The 27291-nt window shown below is 36.2% G+C and overlaps 1 protein-coding gene across 1 annotated transcript in view; it reads right to left on the reverse strand.

Moving 5' to 3' along the window:
* Positions 1 to 1388: 1388 nt before the first annotated feature.
* The window catches only part of LOC147070292 (cell adhesion molecule Dscam1-like), a 122353-nt gene continuing 96450 nt past the window's right edge, over positions 1389 to 27291 (reverse strand). The window contains exons 14-32 of the mRNA XM_085949873.1: positions 25901 to 26049; positions 23318 to 23519; positions 22237 to 22363; positions 21107 to 21383; positions 19900 to 20049; positions 19624 to 19785; positions 16641 to 16770; positions 16335 to 16534; positions 15828 to 16007; positions 13927 to 14190; positions 11327 to 11524; positions 10480 to 10665; positions 7615 to 7935; positions 6456 to 6600; positions 5211 to 5323; positions 3694 to 3740; positions 3438 to 3576; positions 1551 to 1769; positions 1389 to 1477 (exon numbers count right to left, since the gene is read on the reverse strand). Coding sequence (XP_085805999.1) covers positions 1389 to 1477; positions 1551 to 1769; positions 3438 to 3576; positions 3694 to 3740; positions 5211 to 5323; positions 6456 to 6600; positions 7615 to 7935; positions 10480 to 10665; positions 11327 to 11524; positions 13927 to 14190; positions 15828 to 16007; positions 16335 to 16534; positions 16641 to 16770; positions 19624 to 19785; positions 19900 to 20049; positions 21107 to 21383; positions 22237 to 22363; positions 23318 to 23519; positions 25901 to 26049 — 3298 coding nt within the window. The remainder of the gene's footprint in view (positions 1478 to 1550; positions 1770 to 3437; positions 3577 to 3693; positions 3741 to 5210; positions 5324 to 6455; positions 6601 to 7614; positions 7936 to 10479; positions 10666 to 11326; positions 11525 to 13926; positions 14191 to 15827; positions 16008 to 16334; positions 16535 to 16640; positions 16771 to 19623; positions 19786 to 19899; positions 20050 to 21106; positions 21384 to 22236; positions 22364 to 23317; positions 23520 to 25900; positions 26050 to 27291) is intronic.

Here is a 27291-nt window from a genome sequence, read left to right on the forward strand (position 1 = left end):
AAATTACTGTATTTTGTACTGAGAAACAGAGATAATATCCCAACGGTCATACGAATTGTACAGTGTGACTCGGTAACTACGGTCTTAAAAAATAATTATTATTAATGTCTATAATCAAAACTTTTTCTGTTTTTAATTTACTTTTTATCTATTCATGCTAAAATGTACGCGAATGTTTAATCTCATTTATTAATAAGATGTATGTTTATACCTATTTTTTTTTGGTGGATTTCCATTGAATTACAGTACATTTGATTGTATTTTCATTAAGTATAATTATAATACTATTGGCTATCCAATAGATATTTTAGTTAATGTACGATCTATTAAGGTTAATTCTGGTTTCGTGAGTGAACTATTTTATATAATAATATTATACTCAGGATAGAATATTCTCAATCAATCGTTATTAAATAACACATGCCCCTATTATTTGTTCCATGCCAATAAAACATAATACCTAATATGCAATATATGGTTTGTAATAAGTTTAATTGTATCAAGTTCGATTAAAATCCATAATGAAGCATTATTTGTGACCAATAAAAATATCATTGCCACCGTTTTAATATAGAAATTAGGAAAATTTTACTACCTACATTATTATTACGTAAATCTATGGATACAGTTTTTTATAACTATAATTAGATATATAATTTTATGTTGATTCCCAATTTTGTAAACAGAAAATGGTGAATGCCATATTTATAATTACCTATGGAATTAGATAAAAACGATCATTGATACAACTTGATCACCTATTTACAAAAAATCATGTACCTATCAGTAAATTTATTAAAATTTACGTAAATATATATTAAGTTTTTAAGTTTGTACTTTTTGACCACACGGTATACCGTGGTCCATGCAACGATACGCTACGGTCTTACATTCCGAATGTCCTTGTTTTGTTCCGAATATCCACTTTTCGGAGCCAGCGCTGAGAATGATCCGTATATCCACATTGCTTACTTGTAAATAAAATGTATTTTCTCTTAGTTTAATGAATTATACTAATATATTATTCATCAAATCTCTTCTTGGATAATGTGGCAATCATAAAAAGGAGACAGAGTGCTTGATATATGTACTGATATTTAAATATAAGACAGGGAACTTTGTTTTTCGTTTCCTGAACAATCGACAATTGGTCTATTCGGAAAACAAGTACTATGGCGACGATTTGGTTCTAATTTCAGCATAGAATATAACGGAAAAAGTATTCTTACGTTAAAATAAATAATTGAAGCTTGAAACATAAAAACGTTGTTTCCCGCAAATATCGAATTGTGGACTTGTCGCTTTTTGTAATTAGACGCCTCATTTATTATAAAAGTCGTACTGTAGGTATATTTGCATACATAATTCTATTGTACAAAATTTACTACTCAAATGAGTTTATGATCCACACTCACAATAGAAAAATTAGACGGAACGCTGGCTACTATGTTGACCACACTGCGTTTGTTGAATTTTTCTGGAAGGGAACAAAGTAAGCATAATAGATAGACTAAAAAATCATAAGTAATAGTTATTACATGTATGCTGACCAGCATGGTGCAGCAGGCGGGTTGGTCTCTGGCGGTGCGAGCATCTCACGGCAGGCGGTGCCACAACTGAAGAGAGCCCCCCCACTGGAGCCACTCGCCCACTCATTGGAACCTCCGACACGCTGTCGTCCGAATCGGAGTCGGGCGGAGGTCGGTTGCTGGGCATGCCGATTCTTCGGCCCACCCGAACCGTTTCAGCCGTACTCATTGATGACTCCTCTGGAATATTTAGAATTTAAAAAAAAAAAAAATTATATGTAATTTGGAAAATTAATGGGTAAGTAAAAACATCAGTTTAATTCTTCATCAACCTGTTTCAATCCACTGCTGGTTGAAGTCCTCCTCAAACTCTCTCCACTCTTCTCGATTCTATTTTCTTCGCTACTGTCTTGGTTTTTTATAATCTATCCAGTATACCTTAGAGTGGCCTTTCAGTCATCTTATATCTCTTGGATACCACTGGATTATTATTGCATTCATCCATTGGTCATCCTGTTTACAAGCTGTGTCCAGCCCATTTTAATTTAAAACTTTTGGTATACTTACTTAATTCTGTAGCTTACTCTCATTTGCTCCCTTATCTCGTGATTAAGTGTCTCTAAACATGATACCTAACAAATACCTCTCTTTGCCACGTGCAACTCTTAATTTTTGAATTTCTTTGTTCCCAACAGACCAAGTTTCACATGCACACGTGATTAATGGAAGCGCACATTGGTGAAACACTCTGCCGTTGAGGCACATTAGACATAATGACATTTCATTATTTTAGGCTTGTAACACTAACACAATTGTGGCCTTTTTTATATTAACATGTCTCTCACTGATTTTTATTTATGTTATTTATTTTTCTTTATATTTTTCATGCTGACATGTTGTGAACGTCTTGAACTTGGTAATTGTAATAATGAAACACAGAACAGATTAATAAGATAGAAATTTGGACCAAGGCTTTGAAGCCAGATACAGTTTATTACTTTATGACGGTCAGGTTACAAAACTCAAGAAAGACAAAGCACGTCGAGTGTCAATATTGAATATGAGTTTCATTTACGTGACAAACTTTAATGCATATTATGATATAGACGTAACAATAGAAAATATTATATTCATTAAAACCTCGTTCTATGCCTTCAGTGAGTTTTTTTCGCTCTATGAGGCTGTGATCCACAAGCCGCACATATAAATTTCACGAGTTATCTCGTCCGACTTTAAATTCAAATTACTAGCCATTGTCGGATTGATGTGCATAATCTAAATAATTAAACACACAATGACATCTGTTTGAATAATTATGGAATACTAAGCCACAAATTTTTTTAGTAATAGCTTCGCTCAACAATCCATGTGTGTCATTAAAAATCTGCGGCATGTCAGATACTGCAATAGGTAATATTGTGAGGTATAAAAATGGTTTACATTTCGTTGCTGTAGGATTGGTTTGTCGAATAGACCAAATGTCAAATGTTCAGTAGACGAAAAACTTGATTATCCTATATTTAGATACATGAAGGTATTTAAATTGTTGTTTTTACAGCATATGAATGCTGTTTTCATTACAAAACAATTTAAAGATAAGGATGGTTCTGGTCCATTTAGATACAAAAAATCATTCTGCATTCAAAGGTCGATTTCGACAAAAACGGATATTCGACAAACCAATCCTATAGCGACGATTTGCTTAAGTTTACCCAATATTTATCCACACTCAAGAATTAAACCTTGTTACAGTCTCAGCCAGAAGGCAATTCACTCCCATTATTTTTGCGCTCTCTGATTACAAAGATAGATAATGGGTTTGTGGGTGATACAGCATTAACATTATCTTTTTGAAACAATGTTGATGACTGCGAAATTGACATTTTATACCTAAGTAAAATATCTTACCATCATTAGAGTGGTAGCACCTCTGTTTATGTCTCAACCTCGCTGGCCGGTAAGCAGGGACACAGTTAGTGGGTGGTGGAGGCGGAGGGGGTGCCGCCCTCCCTTCCGCATCGTTTTCGGTGTGCCCAAACGTCCTGAACTGCAGAGTGTAATCAAGAGTCGCCGCTGTGACCGCTCTTGAGCCCTGGACCAGAGGACCCTGACCGCCTGGACCCTGTGGGTGGTTTTGTGAGTGGCTCTGTGGGTGGTTCTGGGCCCCTCCACCCACACTGAAGGTGGCGTATGGGCTAATTTCATATAACTCTGTAAAATATTAGAAAAAATAAATCAATAAACAATTATTACAATTTGATATAATTCTTTGTAATGCTTTGTATGATAAATACAAAATAATTTTTAAATATTGCGGTTATAACCCAGTATATCCATTGAACTTCAGTCACATGGATATCGCCATTGTGGTCTATGCATGCTAGACATTCGGACAATAATTAGGTACCTCATAAATCTGCCATTATGTATCAAATATTTTGTATTACATAATAATTTATATAGTTACAGAGGTGTTATTAATTGTTATTTCAGAATATTTAATTTTGTGCAAGGATTCTCGATGTGATTTAATTACATAATTAATTTATGCATATTATGACTTAATTATTAAAGTGTGCGATATTAATAATGGGTAATTTATGATTATTAGTTAGTAAAGAATGCCATTCTGTATGAATATAATGAAATGTGTCTCTGAGTCTAATTTTTTTATTTGTAGACTATGTAATTTTTTTCCGCACACAAATGATTGCACCCCTTGTGCCGGGACCTTGACCCCCACATCCTGAAGTGGGCCTCCAGGCCACGATGTTTGGCGGACTCGCTAACCTATTGCTAAGGTTAAGGGCAGTGTAATGTTCTACAGTTAAGTAGTGTTTCCAAAATGGTATTCCGCGGAACTCCAGGGTTCCGTGTAAAATAAAGGATAATCCGTGTATTTTTAGCGTTTTTAAATAAATCCGCTGAAATTGTCGGCAACAATGATCGTGAACCCCTTTTGTGATAGCCAAATAACATACGACCCTTCGCCATGTTGGATAAAAATAGTCATTTTACAATGTTTTTATCAGCTCGTATTCTTGTTCGTCCGGTGGTTGTTTGTCTAGTACAAATCTTGCAATCGATTTTTAACTAACTTCTCGACTAGCTAGACATTTCAAACTTTTAGAATACATCAGAACACGATGCCATGCATTCTTTTAATACTTTTAGCCATCTTTAAGCAGAATTGAATTCATTTTTAGTTAATTCTGTTTTGTATACAAAGTTATTTCAGAAAAATCCGTAAAAATTAAAAGACTATTATTGGTTGCTAAGGGGGTGGTCCTAGCAACTAAATTATTAATATATGCATGCGTTACTATGGAAATCAAAATGACATTTCAGAATTCTATATTTGTTTGTTTGTTTTTTATTTACTTCATATCAAGTACAAGTTTCAGCATATTGAGCATAATAATTCAACAGATAATTTAAAAACGTTGTATATAAAAAGTTCTTTTTATCTTGTAATTATTTATTAGTCAGGAAACACACTAAAAGTAATTATAAAATAAAATTCCACTCGTGAAATTGACTGCTGTCAAGTTTATACTCTTAATTACTAAGCAATTTATGATGATTTTATATTCAAAACATAAACCAGCAATAAATAACTATTTGTTGAATAATTGTTGTACATATTATAATGATATTACCTACTAATTACAATATTTTTACCTGATGAATCATCCAACCCTTTCCCATTATGTTTTAATGGTAACGCTGTATACACCTGTTGACAATTCCTGCAGTTGTCTTCTTCCGACTTATCCTCAGCCGGAGTATCTTGTCTGAAATACACATACACACAGTGTTGTAGAAGATAATGCAATCAATAATCAATAGCATTGCTTGTTTAAAATTATTTAGGCTATTTTTACTAGCTTCTGACTACTACTTACTAGATTTTGTCTCTCTAAATTCTTACGATGCACAAAAGTTTAGATCACTTTGAATTAGGCCCCATTGCACTTTTGTGTCAGTCAGCAAGAAATTACCGTTTAATTATCTGAATATGCTAACCATACAGGGCTAGATTTACCATAAGGATAAAAAGACCAAAGCTTGGGTTCTCCAAATTGGGAGAGACCCCGAAGAACTTTTTCAATTTAATAGAATTGTGGGTGTATCATGGATCTCCAAGTTATGATAGTTTGTTTAAGTACCTAATAACCATGCTACTTTGTAAGATAGTCAATAAGAAAGGCTTGTAATATCAGTTACAAAATCTTGTCGACGGCATGTACTGAGGACAATCAACCCGCCTGAGTTATTTGCCCGACGACAATTTCATAACAACACATAATATTTTCTTGATAATTTAACTATTTGTAATAATTTAGAATGAGAGCAGAATAATACAAATCATTATTATCGCAAGTAGGAATGCAGTCTTAGCAACTTTGAATCAGGAAATGTATTGTTAATTATTTTATAATGCAACGAGGAAATGCTGAAAGTGTCATATTTGCGTGAACCCTGCTTAGTTCATACAATAAGCAATGACATGCATCTTCAGGTCGTGTACCCCAAGCCATCGATGGGTTTCCTTTGTTTGAAATCGGTATAAGAGCTCGGGGCACGAGAGATAAAAAAACACACATCATAAAATCATTCTAACATACAGTCGAACCTCTGATCAAAGAATAGTAATTTTTCTCATAACGCATCTTCGTAATCTAACTGTCAATCTCATTTTAAACTATCAATGTACTGTTTGTAATTTTTGTATCATTTATTGTTGAGGGAAATAAATCGGGTATTTACTTAATCACGCATCCACCTTCTATTCATTGAAGTCAACCTATCTACCATATCCAACACCCTCCTCTTCCCCTCACAATAAAATGAATTTTAACTATGATATCTTTTCAGGAAGAGTATGTATTTATATCAATATCGGTATAAGAGTGGAAAGTTTACCTCCGTTTCTTCAACAGTAGATATGCCATAATAATGGCAGATACGGTTATGGCTGCGCAGAGTATCAGCAGTATGATGGAGTCTGTAAAACTTTCATCGGCATAAACTCCTTCGTCAGGATAACTTGATGGTGCTGCAATGCGAGCTGAAAAAGATTAAAATGATGATATTAAAAAAATTATTTAAGCGTCAATTGCATTGGCCGAGTATACTAAGTATTTATTTTTTCAGTGAAAAAAGTCATGTGATATTACAACTAGCTCAGCAAGTGTCAATTACACCAGCTACTAAAACTGATCCACCCGTACAGTACAGGTTATGTTTTCATGCTTGAATACAATTGTTTTCCAATTTTTGTTTTTTATCACTAACATTGGATAACATTTCACTAACTCCTGTACATAAAATGTTGTTATTATTTTATGATATCTCATTGACACAAAAAATTATATGAGAAACCTTGACAGGCCCTTCCACAAAGGTCATGGCACGAAACTGTGACTTCCAATAGTGATGCTAGTTATTGCTAATACTTCAAATGCAATACGGTAAAATTTCTACAGAAAATGATAATTGATTCATATTGTAAAAAAATTACTACTTTACCATGTTTATATAGGACTCCACAGAGTGGAGGTTGTATTAACAGATTTTGTTTTTACAAGAAATGGATGTTAGCCACTTTCTCAACCTATTAGGTCCATACTCTGATTCCAAGCACACATTGAAAAATAATATGTGTATTTGCCAGACCCAGTATTCGAACCGGGGACTCACAACATTATAAGCCGGTATGTAAATGGGTATATGGGTAGATATAAAAAAAAAAATGGTACTAATACGTTAATTAATATGAACGAAATATCCAATCGAAAATATTCTTTTTACTATCAATAGGTTAGCGGTTACATTCGAAATTAAGTAATAACTAGCATTACTGTCGGAGCTCACAAATTAGTGCCGTGGCCTGACTATAGATGGCCTTGGGTACTTTACTACTAGCCTGTGATAGCTTTAACAAGTAGTCCTAGTGTTATAATATAATCAATACCGGAGTATTGCGGGTATTTCAGTTCTGCTAATTAACTTTTTTGGAGTGCTCACTGTCAGATTATAATATTATGTACATCATACAAACATACATAAAAAAAATACCGACCTCCGCTTAGTGTTGTCGTAGCAAAGTTGAAGTCAGCTACTGAGACTCCAGCCTCATTGACTGCGGTGACCCTCAACTGGTACCACATTGCCGGAACAAGTCCAGCGATCTGGGCGTAAGGGTCGGACCCTCCTGCCTCAATGGAGGCACATGGGTCCGGACCGCCTGTGCCAGCCGGGATCCACCTGGCGCTGCCCAATGGTCGGTATTCACAGGAGAGACGCAGCGGCGGGCATCCGGAGTCGTCCCAAGACATTCCGTTCAAGCGGAGAGTTGTAGAGTTTGTTGACAGGAAATCTGATTCTGCGGGGGCTTTTGGAACTGAAAATGATTTTTTATACACAATATGAGTTTTCTCTTCGACTATACGTAGTATACCTATAATAAAACGTAAGATATTTTTAATATTAAAGCTGAAAATGTTTAAAATATATTAGAAACATCTTTAACAGTATGAAGTGTGAAGTGAACAATGTTTTCCAGTTCAGTTGTGTTACACAAATATATCTTAGGGGGTAAGCAAAAGATTTGAAGGAAGGGGGGATGTCTCCAAAAGTCATACTGTGACAACATGATGAATTTTCTCTTAAAATTTCGGATATCTGAAAATGGGCTAGTTCAAGAAGGGGATAGATGAATTTTTCTATGGAGTTGTCACCTCCGAAAGGGGGGGGGGGGTGATGGATGAGTGCGCTGGACCCCCCTGATGATGATGTAATGTCATGTCAAGTCACGGTGGTATTGTCTGCTTCTTCTTTCGGGGACATGTTTATGTTGATTGACAACGCGGAAGTACAGGCGAAAACAGGGCGTTTATTGTTCGGAATATAAATACAGTAAAGTACAGCGTACAAAATATTTAACAAAAAAATATTTTAAAAAAATAAATAAATTTGAATTGGCGGGAGACGCCGACGGCCGCGGCCGGCGTCCTGAGAGACCAAAAACCGGATGAAACAACCTTTTTGGAGTAGGTTAACTCAGGCAAGAATTAAAAATATTACCTACAAATTCTGTCACTGGAAAATGACAAAAGGACAGCCTTTACACCCTATGTACCTGGCTGGTAGGTACATTGGGTGTCATATTTCTGAGAATTTTTGCTAACCACAGAAATATTCAAGCAGACCTTTTCCAGGTACATGCTTTGAAAGGGACTGCATTTGCTGGGATTAACATTACTGCACTAAATTATAGCTTGCTTGCAGTGGCAACTCGACGACTTTCTAGGTGGTGGGGTTTAGTCATTAATTATCAAATATATGTACAAGTATGTACCTACCTACATTTTCATATTACTATAGGTACATTTTGTACGAAGCTACTTATAATATTATGATTTTATAAATGAGGAAATGAGTAATTTCTCAGAATAAATAATATGATTATCTGAGTCATTACTTAATCACATCTAAAAATCGTGCTTAAAAATATAAACTTAATTAATAATAAGTAATAATTATTATAGATTTACCATCATCAATTTTGAACATCATACAACGAGCGTTTCTACTCACCTATGGGGTCATTCTATTTGGTCCCTAGTATGCGTATAATAACGCTGATGCATTCACATACTTTGTAGAAAGTGATTTGTACCGCAGCAACGGGATGGGACTGAGTGACCCCGATCAGCGAAAAATAAACGCAATAGCTTTCTTAATTTGTACATAGGTGTCACCGTGAAATAGGGCATATTTCGTAATCATTATTATGTTGTTACATAATTTACAATTATTGCTTTATTTGTTTGTATAATAATAAATATCTCATGAAAATTGCGACGGGTTCAGATAGATGAAATAAATTAAATAATTTATTTAATCATTTAATTAAGTATGTATATTATGACAATGATAAAAATATCAGACGTTTTTTACGCATTCTCCATATGATAACGATGTGGGGATGGTCCCTATGAACCCTTAAGGTAGAGCCGCCCCTGCTTGCTTGTATGTTTAAAATTGAATAAGTATAAAATTTATAATGACGCTAGGTTTTACTTTGCTTGCTTCTAGAATTAATGTAGGTATAAAGAAAATGCAGGATTTTACATACATTAAGGGCTAGAATGATTTCATTAAATTTTGTAGAACTTGCAAAAGGGCGACTATAAATTTTCATACATCTAAGCTTACGGGCTAGAAATTTGCCTCGCAGTCGATCTGTTCATGTTTGCATGAATCAGCCCAATGATGATTCAGGCCTCATGGCCTTGGATCCTCTGAGGATGCCATGGCTTAGGCGGTATCAGAGTGATCACGTGGAAAGAATAACAAATCCTAAATGGTCTATGTTATCCGTATGCTCGAGTTAAGGCACCTTTTTACGCTGTCGCTTGTTACTACATAATAATAAATACTCGTAAAAATGAGCTCTTGTCGGTTTTGTACAGAAACAATTCGAAAAAAATAATTTAGATACCTTGAGAGCCAAAAAACCCATATGAAATTTTACAAACTTTCAAACAAAACCAGTTTTGTACAGATCCATTTTGAATTGTTTCCATTTAAAACTCGCAATTGACCATACGTTTCAATTTAGAATAGATAAATTCTAACATGTATCCTTGTAAAACTTGACAAATCTGGTGTATTGTAAAATATTCACAATATTAAAACATGATTATCTCAAAACCACGTTTTTTGTGTTGTTACTGTTTAATACTGGGTCATCGATATATATAGACAGCCATCTTTACTTTATTGCTCTGCTATGTTACCGACTGCATACAAGGTGTAATCATTCTTCATTATTGATAACACGCAATCATAATACATATTATAAATGTAATATTTACACACGGCCATACGAGTGCTAATTGGACTAACTATTTCTGTTTAATATAAAATTTGATTCACTCACCCCCTCCTCTGGTAGAGGCAGTGATGACATCACTTGGGTTTCCGCTGCCAACTCTGTTATGCGCTGTGACGTACATGTGGTACAGAGACCCACATCTCAAGTCCTGCAGTGTGAATGTGGTGGAATCTGGCGCCAGCTCTAATGACCGCCATTCTGACTCCTCATGTTTGTAATTCAACGTGTATCCTTAAAAATAGATGTGACAATTAAATTGAAAACAATCCCTTACCTTTCGGACATATTTATATATTATTTCTAGTGAAGAATAATAAACAGAAGGTATAATATTATGACAGTGGCGAAGGGTGACTTTTGGAAAGAGGTAGGCTGTGTAGATCAGAGAAAAAGAGCACACTTGTCAGGTATACTTACGGGAAACAACAAGAAAATATTATGATATTACTACTGATGAATAGTCATATACTAATGACAACGACACACTAATTCGATGAAATTTCAATAGCTCACTGACCACATAAAAATGAGCGATGAGTTTAAATTATGTATTTTCCTATTTTGCAATAAAAATATATTTGATCACATTTACCTTATCATTATATCATTTTTGATTTTGTTTTTTCTTGCAACTGCTGAACTCATCTAGGGCGCAAGGCGTCCTAGTGCGTGTGGCTCAATTGAACCCAATTTGTCCAATCACCCTAAAACTAGACCTGCATCTGTTACACGTGCCGGCAAAGCTCAAGTGGACATTCCAGGCATACAATTGCTGTCTATAGGTTCAACAGCCCTGCCAATCGGTTACTCTACACCGCCTGCCTTTTTCATGTGATTGCAGTTTAACCCCTCCATCTAATCTATTACAAACAGCTACATTAACTAAGCTTACCATGTGCTGGAGTAGTATCAGCATGATGCTGTGGAGTCTCTAAGCGGACTGCGAGTGCTCGCTGAGTGGGCGTCGGAAGGGCAACAAGAATTGGCGGAGGAGGCGGCAGTAGAACTCGAACTGAATAAGTGACCGAGTCTTCTCCTCCGGAATTTCTTGCTGCACAGGTGAAGTTGTCTGACAGTGACGCATCTATCTCTGTAAATAGCAATGACAATGAGAGTGATTTCGTATTTGTGTAAGCAGTCATTTAATCAGATACAAATTATCAAACTTATTGAGACGTTGGATGGAAAATCAATATTATCTTACTGATTTGGCTCCTATCAGATCATTGTGCAAATATTGCCAGTTTTTTTAATTGTATATTGAAGTACGAGGGTGGGTCAATAATTCCTTAGAAAAAAGCATTAAAACAGTTTTTATTTTTGTATTTTTTTTTTATTTCTCAACATAATCTCCTTGGAGCTCAATACACTTGGTTAGACGTTTCTCAATTTTTTTTAAACCGTCAGAAAAATAAGTTTTCGGAAGGTCCTCAAAATAAGCATTTGTCCGATCGATGACTTCTTCATTTGAAAAAAAACATTGTCCACTTAGCCATTTTTTTAAGTTTGGGAAAAGGAAAAAGTCACTGGGGGCTAAATCTGGCGAATACGGTGGGTGGTCGACCAATTCGAACTTCAATTCTTCAATTTTAGCCATTGATCGTAAACATTTGTGAACACGGGCATTGTCCTGATGAAAGAGGATTTTTTTCCTGTTTAAATGAGGCCGTTTTTCTTCAATTTTGTTTTTTAGCTGGTCCAATAAAGATGCATAATAATCCCCTGTTATTGTTTTTCCTTTTTCCAAATAGTCAACGAAAATAATTCCACGTGCATCCCAAAATACAGTAGCCATAACCTTACCAGCTGATTTTACGGTTTTCGCCTTCTTTGGACATGGTTCGCCTTTCGCAATCCACTGCTTTGACTGTTCTTTCGTCTCGGGAGTATAGTGGTGTATCCATGTTTCATCTACAGTCACAAAGCGACGAAAAAATTCATCCGGATTGCGTTGCATGAGCGACAACAGGGCTTTAGAGGCCACCACCCTATTGCGATTATTGTCGACTGTGAGCAAACGCGGCACCCATCTTGCAGAAATTTTTTTCATGCCCAATTTGTCATGTAAAATAGAAATGACGCTACCTTTTGAGATCCCTGTAACCTCAATTATCTCACTCAACTTTAATCTTCGGTCACTTAACACCATATCGTGGATTTTATTGATCATTTCTGGTGTAGTCACCTCTACAGGACGTCCTGAGCGTGGTTCATCCTTTGTTGATGTACGACCACGTTTAAATTCATTTAACCAGTTATAAATAGTTGCAAGTGAAGGAGCAGATATGCCGTGAACTAAATCCAACTCATTTTTTATTTCCTTTGCTGTTAACCCTTTTATATTAAAATGTTTAATAACAGCTCTAAACTCAATTTTCTCCATTTTTGTAAACAAGCAAATTTTTTTTTTAAATGTACGAGAAACACACAACAACCCGACCAATCTGATTGAAACTTCGCAGCATACTGAATCAGTAGTGCCGCTGCATGAAAACAAACCGCTTACAGTACTAGTCGCGCCACCTGTCGGCTTTTCTAAGGACTTATTGACCCACCCTCGTATCTATTTCCAAAAAACTGACAGAAATTAGCAATATATTATAGCAAAGCAATAATTACAAAAAATATACTAGTCTTGGTCATATTAGCAGATTCACTTATCCTAATTTTTTGAAATGAATAATAATTATCCTCCCTAGAGTTCAATAATATTGTATTGAATTGTCTATTTTCAAATCTATATCCATAATTCAACATTAGTGGTAAACAATGTTTTGTGTTTCAAGTATAAATGATTGGTTTTAACGTTACGTAATTTGTTTTTCTATCCTGTTAAGCTTTTCAATTAGAATAATATACCCATTTTTATTGGCCAATGATCCACGAATTGCAATAAATATCTTCCTTTTCTACTTTCTGTGCCATATCTAGTATCAGATTTGAGCGATGATTACGATCACCTTTTTCCTGTCTGTCGTTGCTCTAAATAAGGGTAGAGCTTAACTCAAGGGCTTCACACTTATCAGACATCTTCCTTTGAATGATAAAATGCAGAAGTTGATTGATACCTCTTGGTATGTCACATAATCTTTTTATTTCACTGATTATCTTTGGTTTTTTTCACCCTAAACATCACTTTTACATTTTGTAAGTTAGTTTTTCCAGCTGATATGGAGCATAAGCCTGTATATCTACATTTTAAGTTTTCCGAGCGTTGTTTCTGTGATTATCCACGCCACCACTCCATGTAGTAGGAACGAAAAGACATACTATCTTACCATTATCATTAATTTTAAGCTAAATAAAATTGGACATAATAGTATTGGTATATAAAGCCTCAATTACATAGAGCTACACACTAGTTTAAAGTGGGAGAGTCAGCTAGTGTGATAGTGATGATGACACACAAAACTTTCCACTCGCTCAGTAGCCAACAAGCTAGCGAGTTGAAACCATATGTTGTTTCTTTAATTTGCTCATACTGATACCGGCCTTTCTCCGTCGAGGAGAATGGTGAAGGCCGTATCACTAGCAAGCCAGAAGCGGGGTGGAATGAGAGAAACGCACATGTATGCTGTTGAGGCTGGTGTTTATTATATTGTTGATACAGGGTATTGTCGTTGGCGGTCGGTTGGTAATTGGCGATTTGGCGGCCTGCAAACGTGGTGTCGCGGCTGGGCTGCTGATGCTTGGCATCCGAGGCGAGAGTCAGTGCTTGCGGCTTGGCGATGGAGTCTTTTTGGCGGAAAATGCTGGCTGGACTGTCCGGAATGCTTTTAGCTTAGTATGCTTGCTTGGCGCCAACGCGGTCCTTTGGCTGGAGAATTGGAGATTCTGGCTTAGCTTCGCGTCCGAGGTGAGCAGAGGCGATGCTAGCTGTCGACGTCCGATACAAGAGTGATTTTGCGGTTGGTGCTGTTCGTTCGGCGTCAGAGAGAGGAGAGAGCTTTTCGCGCCCATCCAACTGACAGATCGCGGCGCCCTCTTCGTCCATCGGTCGCGAACTTCTCTGTTTTACCGACGGATTCTAGTGGCGGCGTGAGCGGCCGTTTTCGGCAGACTGTGTCTGCGTTTTGGCGGGAGCGTGAACGAATTTGAATTTTTAGGAGGCGGGCTCCGCTCGGCCGAGGGTTGCAAGAACCGCGAAGAGTGGACGTAGGCTGTGGTGTTATGGGAAAGATGATGGTTCGGTCCGCCCTTTGAGGTGGTCTCCTGTGGGAGACCTTCATCCGGTATCAATACTCACAGCTTGTTCACTAGCAACTATGATGACACACGGCTAGTTTACTAGCTAACAAGCCCGGCTAACAACTTCTCTTGTAGATTCTTTACAATCTGCTAGTTAGCTAGTTAGATGATTACACTGGGCGAATTTACTAGCAGATAGTATATTCGCCGGCTAGTAGCTTGAAAACTCGCTCAATGTCATCGAGCCTTAACAGACGCGGGCAATGCAGCTCTTCATTGTGTTAAGTGCGGCTCCCAATATCTCTTGATAAAAATATAAGTATTTCCTTCCCCATTATACCTTCTAGTATTTTTGCGAGTTTTCCTTGCTAAATGTTGTAAGTGACAAGATGCGCGTAGGTATATGAATGCAACTGTCAAAGATGCACAAATTGGTGTATGCGTGTGTGCTGTACTTTCAATTTATTAATTAAGGTGGGTGCGCGCTTATTAATATTACAACGTTTTTCTTAGCTCGTATTCTTATTTGTCCGGTGGTTGTTTGTCCGGTACCAATCTTGCAATCGATTTTTAACTAACTTCCCAACTAACTAGACATTTGAAACTTTTAGAATATATCAGAACACGATGTCAATGCATTTTTTTAATACTTTTAGCCATCTTTAAGTAGAATTGATTTCATTTTCTGTTAATTCTGTTTTGTATGACAAGTTATTTCGAAAGAAATCCGTAAAAAGTAAAACTATTATTGGTTGCTAAGTGGGTCCTAGCAACTAAATTATTAATATTAATATAAATGTGCGTTACTATGGAAATCATTATGACATTTCAGTATTATTTCTATCAAGTACAAATTGTTTAAGCTAGTCAAGTCAAGTTTATATGATTCAACAGAAAATTTAAAAACGTAAGTATATAAAAAGTTCTTTTTATCTTGTAATTATTTTGTGTTTTCTTTTTCAATTTTTATTTTCTTATATTTATGTATTTTTTATACTTTATATAGCAACTAAGATTTGTGTAGAAATGTAATTAAATTTGAATTTCTGTATTTAATACTAGGTGACTATGGTGTGGCTCTTTATATATATGAAAATCCAGAATGTGGCTCTCGTTGACCTCCTGGTATATAACATAAGTAGCCAAATGGCACTTGCAATGTGTCAGCCACTGCGTCAATTGTGAATTGTTGAATGATATCTTACTGGGTATAAGCAAGTCTCCCTGCTGTGTGACTGCGAGAGCTCGGTGATGAGTAATGGGGGCGCCGGCCCTCATCCACAATGTCCTGGGTGAAGGAGTGCCAACCGCTCGGCAGCTCAGCGATACTCCGGCACCTGCCCCCGCTGAGATGGGACCTCCGAACGAAGCTATTCTGGCTGGACCTTCAAAAGTTATTCCAGGTTTCAATTTATTTGCTCTTTATATCCTGCCAAGCTTATACAATTGTTATCAAACCTTATTTGTTTGTTATTGACCTGTTAAAAATTTTTAATCACAACCAAATTGCTGTTTGTGTTTTAGTGCTAAATTTTAATCAAAAATAGTAATATTTGTGTAAAATTCACAGAATTTTAGAAAGAAGCCTGTCAGAATTAGCCATGTGGTCAGAATCGAAGCAACGTGAGTGTAAATGATTGAGTTAGATAGATAATATTATTGACTCATTATTCTTACTTTTTAGTAATTTGCCTTTTATTGTGAAGGCTTACCTCTTGATGATGGTTCTTGATTAATAATGGCAGTGGGCTCTCCTTCTCCAGATCCTGTGGTGGCACTGACCCACACCTCATAAGACCTTCCGTCCTTCAAGGAACCAACCTCAAACATCATCTCGCCAGAAGTTATGACTGGACCATCGGATACTGTTCGGTTTGTTGCAGGGGCCGTATAAGTCATTGGCTTGCCAGATCTATTGGATAATATACTTATTGGATATTGGATAATATACTTATACTATTATTGTGCATTAAATTAATAATATTATGTAGTGATGTCATTCAATTAATAATATATACCTTGTAGCTTCTCTGACATAAATGGTGTAATGCTTGATGTGCCCATTAGGCTTTAACGGTGGAAGCCAGCTGACCAGAACCGACTCGCTGGATAATGATAATGCTTTGATACCATTTGGTTGAGCAGGCACTGAAAGAAAGCGGGTCATTTTAAAGATGGACACAATAATGAATCACGTGAACAGTTTGTATTATGTGACGATTCCACAAACTTTTTAATGTGAGTGAATTGGTATTCATAGGAAATTTAGTATTTCAATTTCAATTTCAATTTATTTTTTAACATATTGTGGACATTACTAATTATAAGTTTAAGACGTTCACAACATGACATATAGAAACAAAGAAGTATACTTAAAACAGTAAGTGTTACATAAAAAAAGAGATACATAGTATGTTATTAAACAGTAGAAATATGTACGTACAAAAATATTAATTAGATAGGTACAAGGAAGTACACCGGATGAGTTAAGCAGATCCTATTTTAATAATTTATAAAACAACATCCACCTATACTCATCCTCACGTAGGTGGAATATATCAACACCTGAAGCAATTTCGTTGAACATAGTTATCGCCCTCCCAATTGGCATTACCAGTGGCAGGTTGGTTCTGCACCTTGGGAGAATAAACAACTGATGTTCTCTATTTCTAAGATAGTTATCAGGGACACACAGGTCAACACGCCAAGAATGGCAGAGTTTTCATTTATACCTCGTATAAGTCGAAAAAAATACGTAGCCAAATAAAGATTTCTTCTAAATTGCAAACTGCAGTATGTAAGCATGCCTAAGAGAAAGTCAGTTGGATAAAGCCACGGATAGTATCCGTACAACCTCAAATAAAAGAGTCTCAAGAATTTCTTCTGAACCCTCTCCACCATAAGGCTATACTTCAACTGATGCGGTGCCCAAACAATAGACCCACTCTCAAGTCTGCTTCGAACTAAAGAATTAAATAAAAGTTTTAATACCGTAACATCCGAAAAGACCCGGGAAGTACGCATGACGAAGCCCAACATTTTAAGCGCTTTGTTACAAATGGTAACTATATGGCTAATAAATGTCAGTTTACTCTGAAACGTAATGCCAAGATCCCTTACAGATGATATTCGTGACAGAACTCTGCCATGCATCAAGTATTGGAAAAACAACACTTTTGAGGCTCTGGTAAACGACAAAAGATTGCATTTATCAATATTGAATTCTAGTTTGTTACGCCTGCCCCAATCAAATATATTATTATCTATATCAAGTTGGAGCTGACGACAATCGTCCAAGGTGACAACTTCCAAAAAGAGTTTCAAGTCATCAGCGAACCACAAAAACAAAGCATTTTTTATTACCAATGCTATGTCATTTATAAAAATTGTGAACAGCAACGGCCCTAAGTTTGAGGCCTGAGGGACACCAAAAAACGTGTAAAAGGTCTGTGACTGATAAAGGCCGTACGACACGTAGTATTCTATATTCTTATGTTGGCGCATTGAAAGATATTTGACATTTTGTTATAATGTATTATATATTATAACATACTTAGGAATACGATCTTTTGTGACAATTAGCAATGTACTGCTCTGAGAGTAATACTATCAGTGTTGCATGTCCTGATCATCGGATTCGAATGGCTAGTTTTTTTTTTTAAATCTTATTACATATTTTTATGTATGGACTTTTATTTCGTCACTGTTCTGGCAGAAGACACTAATTCGAAAAAATGACATATTTAGTTAGTTATACCAAAATGTTCCTTATTTCAAACTTTACCGTCTGGAAACCTTCTTAATAAATAAGCAGTCTTTATTTTAAAGTCATCCTTTTTACGATTACTTAATAAACTCACGTGATAGACCATTTCAAACATTTTAACAACTTCAAAGTCAAATTACTCAAAACTAGTATTCTCCAGTTAGTGTGTTCTGCCAGAACATAGACGATTTGTTGATGTGAATACGTGATGTACTATTATGAAACACTATTATTTGTTGCCGTGGCTTTAAAAATTATTAATAAATCATACAGTTTTATATCATTGTGTATGTAGGGCTGTAACTAAAATAAAATTTGAATTAAAAAGTTGCGTGTCAATTAAGACGACGTCACAAAAACCCGGTAAAAATTACAATATAAGAGATATTACTGTGTATTGACTATTTTTTCAAGAGGGTATTCACATTTTAAGGTAGGGCACCCCCCTCTATGACGTCGACGATGACGTCATAAATCAAATTCTGCTTTGCATGGGAAGCATCCAACATTATAATTGGGATTCAAACATAGACTATATTGCATAGTTGCATAGACCGTTGCATTGCTAAATGAAGCTACGTGCCGTGCGTTTGGTTTGTGGGCGAGCGAACGCATTCGCCTACAAATGTTCGAGACCATAGACCATTTCGCTAGTGCTCGCCCAAAGTGCTCGCACTAAACGCTCAGAATTAAAATATAATTTTCTATTTTTTTACGTTATATAGTATATTTAAGCGGTCAAAATGCAACCATTAGGTAAAGATATCCATAACTTAAGTTATTTTAAAGAAACACTAGGTCACTGATATTAAAATAAATAAAAATATACAAATAAATTGTCACGAACATGTATCAACTTACCTATGAAACGTAATACCATCTTCTTGCTTATCAGTACGGCTACCATATTTTAATACAACACGCAGAACCATCTTTCCTACTTAATTAACTAAAAATATATACCACTGACTTTATGTTTAACACAAAAAATAGCAAATTTAGAAACACGAACTCGCAGATTATCGATGCTACGTGAAACGATTCACAACGATTTGCCAGCGATACTTTTGGAAACCGACTCAAAAATATGTAGACCTTTTATCTTACTCTAGCGCGTGTCGCAGAGAATTTAAGGGTGCCGAATACTTTCTCACTCGCACTCATGCATCGTTTTTATTCAGGCCTTGGATTCAAAATAATATCACGTGTGTGACGTGTTACTGAAGAATTCTTACCATCTTCATCAGTAGTGCAGTGAATAGGATTGCTGGGAGCCCCATCTCCAGCGCTGGTGTACGCTCTCAGCTGGAGGGCATACGTGGTGTATGGCCGAAGGGCATGTAGCTGAGTGTCATGGCCGGCAGTTCTCTTTATTTCACTCTCAGACCACTGCTCCACTGTAATTTCACAATAAATATACGTGAATTATGAATTATTGTTTTTATTGAGAATTAATTTTTGCTTGATCGGAACGTCTCGAGTAAGTAATTGAAATAGAATAAACTTCTCACTGTTTTCGTTAGTTTGAACTGGTCTGAAGTGAACTTTGTATCCTTGGATGACTCCGCCATGATACATGACTGGCGGCGGACGCCATGACACCTTGATGCTTTGTGACGATAGCGATGCACATGCAATATCTTCAGGTGGTGCTTCTGGAACTGAATATGAAATATGAGTATGAAAAATATTGACATAGAATACATATTTTAAATTGGTACCATATGGGGTGCCATCCTGGAGTTAAACACCGTATACACATGCATGGAGTTACTGCTGATAGTACGTATTTTCGCGACCATAATGAGAAAATACACATCTAAACTTAATTTATTATCATGCAAGTTGCAAGATTGCATGTATGAATCAAAAAAGTTCGGAAGCTTTTGAATTTTCACACGACAGTTAGGATTTTTGTTCTATATCTATAGCCTGCGCAGTAGAACGATAGTAGCGAACCAAACCAAATACACCGCACAGACTCGCGATTTTCACGACCTGTCAAATACTACTATAAAATGACAACATTGAGTCTCATTTACTCTTCAAGAATGAGATTGGCGAGACAGTCAGCATTTTTACGTGTAAATAGTTATTATCACGATAGTTTAAAATACACACTATTGCTGCAAGTAAATCCATGCACGTGTACATAACAGGCGCTATAAGATTTAATTTTGAAAATAAGACTAGTTGACCATGTTCTTTTGTCTAGGATATTTGTGGTTTTGGGAATCCTTTGGCAGCGTATTGAACATTCATCGGAGTCTGAATCAAATCGGGCGCAATTATGGTGCTACGAAATTTGCAATAATTTTTAATACTTATAACTAATCAATTCATCTGCGGATAGTAACAAGTGATATTCCGTTGGAAAGTCAAAGGTGCATGAAAGCGTGCAGGGAGGAAGGCGGCGGCGTAAGATAAGCCCGAATTGCTCAGTCTGTGAACATCAACCGCCTGTAACCCAGAAACAATGTGTCGGAGCTACACAAGTGAGATGTTTGCGGCTTTGCTTTAACGAGATGTATCTAAAATACTACATTTCAAATGAAGTCAATCAACATAATCATTAATTCATTTCTCAACCCGTCACCCCAAGACGTGTTCTACGTTCGAACATACGTCTAACTCCATGATGCAGGCTACCGTTAATAATTTTTTGGTCCTGTTATTTTAATTCATCAATTAGAAAAGTTGAATATTAGTATAGTATACCTCCTTCTAGAGTAGTAGCAAATGCTGGAACACTGGCAGGTCCTGCGGCGACACTGTTGAAGGCCGTCACACTGACAGCATACCTGGTGAACTTGGCCAAGCCGGTCGCTGTGAAGCGCCCATTTGCCCAGCCGCTTACTCGAGCCACTCGACTTGTGGCTGTCCCTGAGTTAGAGATGGGCATACCAGTGATTGCTGAACTGGAGTTGGTGGAAGCTTCTTGCCATCGTACCGTATAGCCGAGGAGTTCACCGTTCCATTTCTCACGAGACGGAGCCTAGAGTTCAATAAATTAATTAACTACATAATATTACGATTATTGTAAATATAAAGAATCCTTTCTCTATATTGACAGACCTTAAATATATGAAAATGAAACTATAAAAGATTACTTTGACTAAGGATTAATTTACCTGCAAGTTTTTTAGCATTGTGGATTCATTCATTTATAACAAACTACACACTATTATCGATTATAGAGATGTTGGCTAACCTGCCATGTAATTAAAATCTCTCCAGGCCCGGCTGCTTGTACTTGGACATTCCGTGGAGGGTCTAGTGGAGCTAAAAAATATATTTTTATTTAACATACATACATCTATCTATAAAAATGTTTTTTGTCTTCTTCACATCTTTTCACTTCTACACATTCAAACATACAAAACCAATCTAGGTTACTATTGTCCGGTGACTCGACTCTGCAAAATTACGAATCTTCACAGTGATCTAGTAAAACTGTTTTGTTCTCTTGCCTCTTCGAAATTCTTAAATTAAGTTGCTCCAAAATTTACCACTCATTGTAACTGAACGACTGTATTTTTATTCTTCTTATATTGTGGCGTTACTGCCAAAAGTTGGTAAATCTCGAAATCAGGTGATGGAGTAATTGCAATTTGAAAGATTGACATGCCCTCTAAAATCAGGCATAATGCTAATTTCTTTGTGCTTTATGTGCATGTTCTATATTATACAGATACATAATCCGTTGTCAACTCTAAATACCGACATTATTGACTAACTAACTTTTGGCAGCAATGCAATATGAAATCACAAATATGACATGCTGACTAGCATAAAGGTAAAATATAAATATCTTAGAAAAAACTACCTTCTTCTTGCGTTTTGGCAACAACAGAATCCGTGAAGGAGCTCTGATCAATTTGATTGATGGCAAGCATCCGGAGGACGTAAGTACTTGCAGGGTGAAGACCTCCAACTACCGCCTGTTCCCGACCAGTTTGTCCGCCATATTCAATACTGCAATATGACAGATTGTGTGATATTCTTATACGAATTTTATGTTAGTACTATACGACCCAAAGAGGTTGGACGGTCTTTAATATACGGCTATATAGTTCCGATGATACAACATTTCACGGTGAAGTGTGCTAGGGCAAACTGCGTGCATACAAGTTTTCGGACACGGTTATGCCGTGCTGTACAGTAAAGATAATTCAAATTTTTTGTTCGTACAAATACCTACTAAAAATTCGGTCAGTTAACCGCATAAGCAACCGCATGGAGTGCTTTTGGCCGCCTGAATAATGTCTTCAAAAGTGACCTTCCACTGTGCCTAAAGCGCAAAGTGTTCAACCAGTGTGTGCTTCTCGTGATCACATATGGGTGTGAAACATGGACCCTAAGTAAAAGAGAGATCCAGAAACTTAGAGTAGCACAACGTGGTATGGAGAGGTGCATGCTGGGCATAATGCGAAAGGACAAAAAGAGGAATGAGTTGATAAGGAAGCAGACAAGGGTTTGCAATGTCATAGAGTTTATTAAAAGCCTTAAATGGAGATGGGTTGGACACAGCTCGAAGAAGAGACAATCGTTGGACAAATCTAGTCATCCAGTGGTATCCAAGAAGTACAAAGCGTCCGTAAGGTAGACCTAGAGGCTGCTGGATTGATGAAATGATAAAGTTCTGCAGAAATACGTGGCAACGCAATGCACAGGACCGATAGAAGTGGAAGCAGCTTGAAGAGGCCTTCATCCAGCAGTGGATAGATTCAGGCTGATGATGATGATGATGAACCACATAAAATTACCCGGTTTTCAGTTAGTTTAAAAACGCGCGGTTACCCGGTTAACCGGTATAGAAATTGATGGTTTAGGGCACATGAAAAAGTGTCTTTATGAGATAAAAATCGGCAAACACAATATTATTTTGACCTAAAAATTTTCAAATATCTAACTCTCAGATAAACTAACCTTTCGTCAATCCTCTGTCTGGCTGGAATGGTAACATTTGTGGTGAGAGCTGTATCCCATTCTGTGGCCTGAGGCATCGGTCTATGTTGGACTAAGTACGAGAGAACTGGACTGTTTCCATCAAAGGGACGGCGCCATGCTAGCCGGACCAGTCTGCTGCCCACTTCAACTACTTCCAAGGATGATGGAGGGTCAGGGCGCTCTAGAATTATTATTTTTTAACATTATTTGTGTCATTTTTTCATATGGCAACTAATTATAAACATAATTATAGATATTGGCAGAATTTTAATAGTTTTATAATTTTGATACACAACACAAATTCTTGAGAACAACCATTCACAACAGTAAAAAAAGCCTTTCAACCCTTTAAGTGCCATGATTGAGTTTATTCGTCAAAGTTTTTATGAACTGTCAAGCCTTAAGCGAATTAACTTGCAAGATCTTGTCTACGTTATACCAAGGTTAGTTAGTAATGGTTTATGTATATTTTAGTGTAAAAATGTTGACGAATAAATAGAGAAACGTGTCAATTTCGTAATCTTTCACAACGTTTCATCATTCTATGCGTATGTCATATTAATTCTCATGTGATTTATTTTATTCCAAAAATAGCTGTGCTAGAGGTATCTACCTAGTAAAATTTGGCTGACGGTGAAAAAGTTAAGATAATCTTCTCTCTGTGGAAACCAAAGATGCTGAAAACCTACTTCTCTAGAGATGGATCCTAAATGTATGAAATTGAAATTAAAAAAGGACTAATGGTTCACATATGAATTGAGGCGTCTAATTACAAAAAGCGACAAGTCCACAATTCAATATTTTCGGGAAACAACATTTTTATGTTTTAAGCTTCAATTATTTGTTTTAATGTGAGATTATTTTTTCCGTTGTATTCTATGTCGAAATTAGCACCAAATGACAATTTGTTTCAGCCGATAAACTTTTAAATGTAATAAATATAGGCAAAATAAAATTGGACCTAGCGCTATTTTTACCTTACTTTTTAATTTACTCCGCATAAGGCACATATTTCCGTGGCACTGTCATGAGTTTACCAGATGCTACAGCATGGGAGACGCCCTTTTCAATATTGAACGTTCCCTTATTGGTTGACTTAAACACGTGCGAAATCAACCAAGCTTTAAATAATATGAAACACAGACTTGGCGCTTTTTGTAATAAATCGAGACTTAAAATTTTTTTTTTCATAGGGTTATGTCGCGTTTTGGAATTTATAGATCAATACGTATTGTGTAAAATTATACAAAGAATAGGTGCGTATTTTTTTCTCGATTTTGACCAAATGTGGACTTATCGCTTTTTGGAATTAGACGCCTCAATTCAGCTATTATAATAAGTGACTTTGTACTGCAGGTTCATTTGCAGAGACCTTCTCACTACCGCTATGTCACTTATTTGCTAATTTTCATGACTTATTAAAAGACAATCTGTCACAGTGAGTGGATAAGCACCCAATAATACCACACTTTATTGTATTTGGCATTATTATTTAGTTGAAAAATCATGAAAAACTTGTGTAAAACTGTATAAAATTACCGTACTCGAGTAAGTAATCAAAATAAACATAAAAAATGGCTGCCATATTGCGAAAATAAGAAAATCGGAATGGCAACATATTAGTGGAGTTTATCAACTTAACCATGCTTCACGCCATAATATAAATAACATTATTATAAGGCTCTTTCTAGTTATGGCCCAAATTCTAAGGTGGAGACCCATATTATGTTTGTTTGGGAGTGATGTTTTTTTAATCATCGGAAGGAATATTAATATTATGAAAATTACTTGACGAACATTGATATGATTTATTATTGAATTTATCCGTTTAGTCTACAGGTAATGCAACAAATCGGACCTCAGGATAGCCATTTGTAAATACTCTACCTTGAAGCTTTGGGTATAAACTAGTGTTATCCAAACACACTAAACAGACTTGTTTGACAAAAATTATAATGGTACATATGAGGCGTCTAATCCCAAAAAGCGATAAGTCCACATTTAGTCAAAATCGAGAAAAAAATATGCACGTATTTTTTGTATAATTTTATACAATACGTATTGATCTATAAATTCCAAAACGCGACATAACCCTACAAAAAAAAATATTTTAAGTTTCTCAATTTATTACAAAAAGCGCCAAGTCTGTGTTTCATATTATTTAAAGCTTGGTTGATTTTGCGCGTATTTAAGTCAACCAATGAGGGAACGTTCAATATTGTAAATGGCGTCTCCCATGCTGTAGCATCTGGTAAACTCATGACAGTGCCACGGAAATATGTGCCTTATGCGGAATAAATTTAAAAGTGAGGTACAAGTAGCGCTGTCCAATTTTATTTTGCCTATGTTTTTTACATTTAAGAGTTTATCAGCTGAAACAAATTGCCATTTGGTTCTAATTTCGACATAGAATACAACGGAAAAAATAATCTTATGTTAAAACAAATAATTGAAGCTTGAAACATAAAAGCGTTGTTTCCCGCAAATATCGAATTGTGGACTTGTCGTTTTTTGTAATTAGACGCCTCATATATGATAATATTCTATTTTTTCTGTACCTACCTTGAACTGCTAGGTAAATGACCAACTCGCTCCTCCCGAAAGCGTTTTCTGCCTGACATTTGTAAAGTCCTGAATCCTGGCGATCAGCTTGCCTCACAGAAAGCTGAGACCGCATGCCTGATTCAGTTTTCGCCTCCGATATTATTAACCTTGAATAATCAATTTACATCATTACAATAAAGTAATACCAATAATAATGGTCAACACATAATTATTAGAAAATACCACAAAAATATACCAATAATAAAACTCTGGACAGAACTGTTTCTATCGAATTCTAGCCAATGTGCTTTACCAATCTAACCACTTGCTTGTTAACTAATTATGATGAAATTAACTAGTGGTCATACAACTGAAGCACATTGAAATTTAGCTAATTACGGCAGCTGGTTTTAGTTTTAACATTCTTACACTAACTAATAATTTAATAAACTATTTTTTTTATTCAACAAATAATGCGGGTTCCCATACAAAACATAGAGCTCGTAATTGTATCTTTGTCTCCACCCCAACTATGGGTCATTGATGGGTACAGAGATACCACGCAGATTATTCATACAAAATTGTCAATCATGAATTGGAAGTTTTCAAATTCGATTCCCAAAACAAATAAAACTGCGCATCCAGTGTAACCCCGATTCTACGGTTTTCAAGGGACCCTAAAAAAAGACGACAAATAATGCGGGAAACGATAAATGCGGGATATATAAAAAAATTTAAAAAAACTCATTTTTATCCTGGATTTTTTTCGATGTCATTTTCAGTTTCTCAGCTAGAGTTCTAGTTTTTTTCATGAGGAGCATTTTAGTTGAAACTTATAAAAATTCGTGATACGAGATGCGAGGCAAGCCTGAGCGCCGATCGACCTGTGCAAACAAAGCAACGCGACTGAAAGGTCTGTATATATCTATCATGAACAATTCTACGAAAGTGAAATGCAAAATTCTTCTTCTTCTTTCGACCATGTCTGATCCTAATAAGATCATATGGGCCTCCACAGGGTGGAGGTTTGTATTGACAGATTTTGTTTTTACGAGAAATGGATGTCAGCCACTTGCTCAAACTATTAGGTCCATACTCTGATTCATACACAAATTGAAAAACAATATGTGTACTTGTCAGACCCAGGATTCGAACCTGAGGCCCACGACGCAATAGGCCAACGCTTAAGCCGCGCGGCTATCGTGGGGGCAAAATGAAAAATATACAACAAAAACGGTCAACCGGGATAATATTTGTGACGGGACCATAATATTTAGACAATAGAGCGAGGAAAACGATAAATCGGGGAACGGTATTTAACATTGTTCTTATGGGTGTTTGGCGGGACTTTCAAAAATGAACAATCCGTGCGGGAAAACGATTTATGCGAGAATGGTAGATCAGGGTTA

Source organism: Rhyacophila brunnea, unplaced genomic scaffold (genome assembly GCF_057557595.1).
Source record: "Rhyacophila brunnea isolate RB1 unplaced genomic scaffold, BYU_Rbru_1.0 scaffold_22, whole genome shotgun sequence".
In the NCBI taxonomy this organism is placed as follows: Eukaryota; Metazoa; Arthropoda; class Insecta; order Trichoptera; family Rhyacophilidae; genus Rhyacophila; species Rhyacophila brunnea.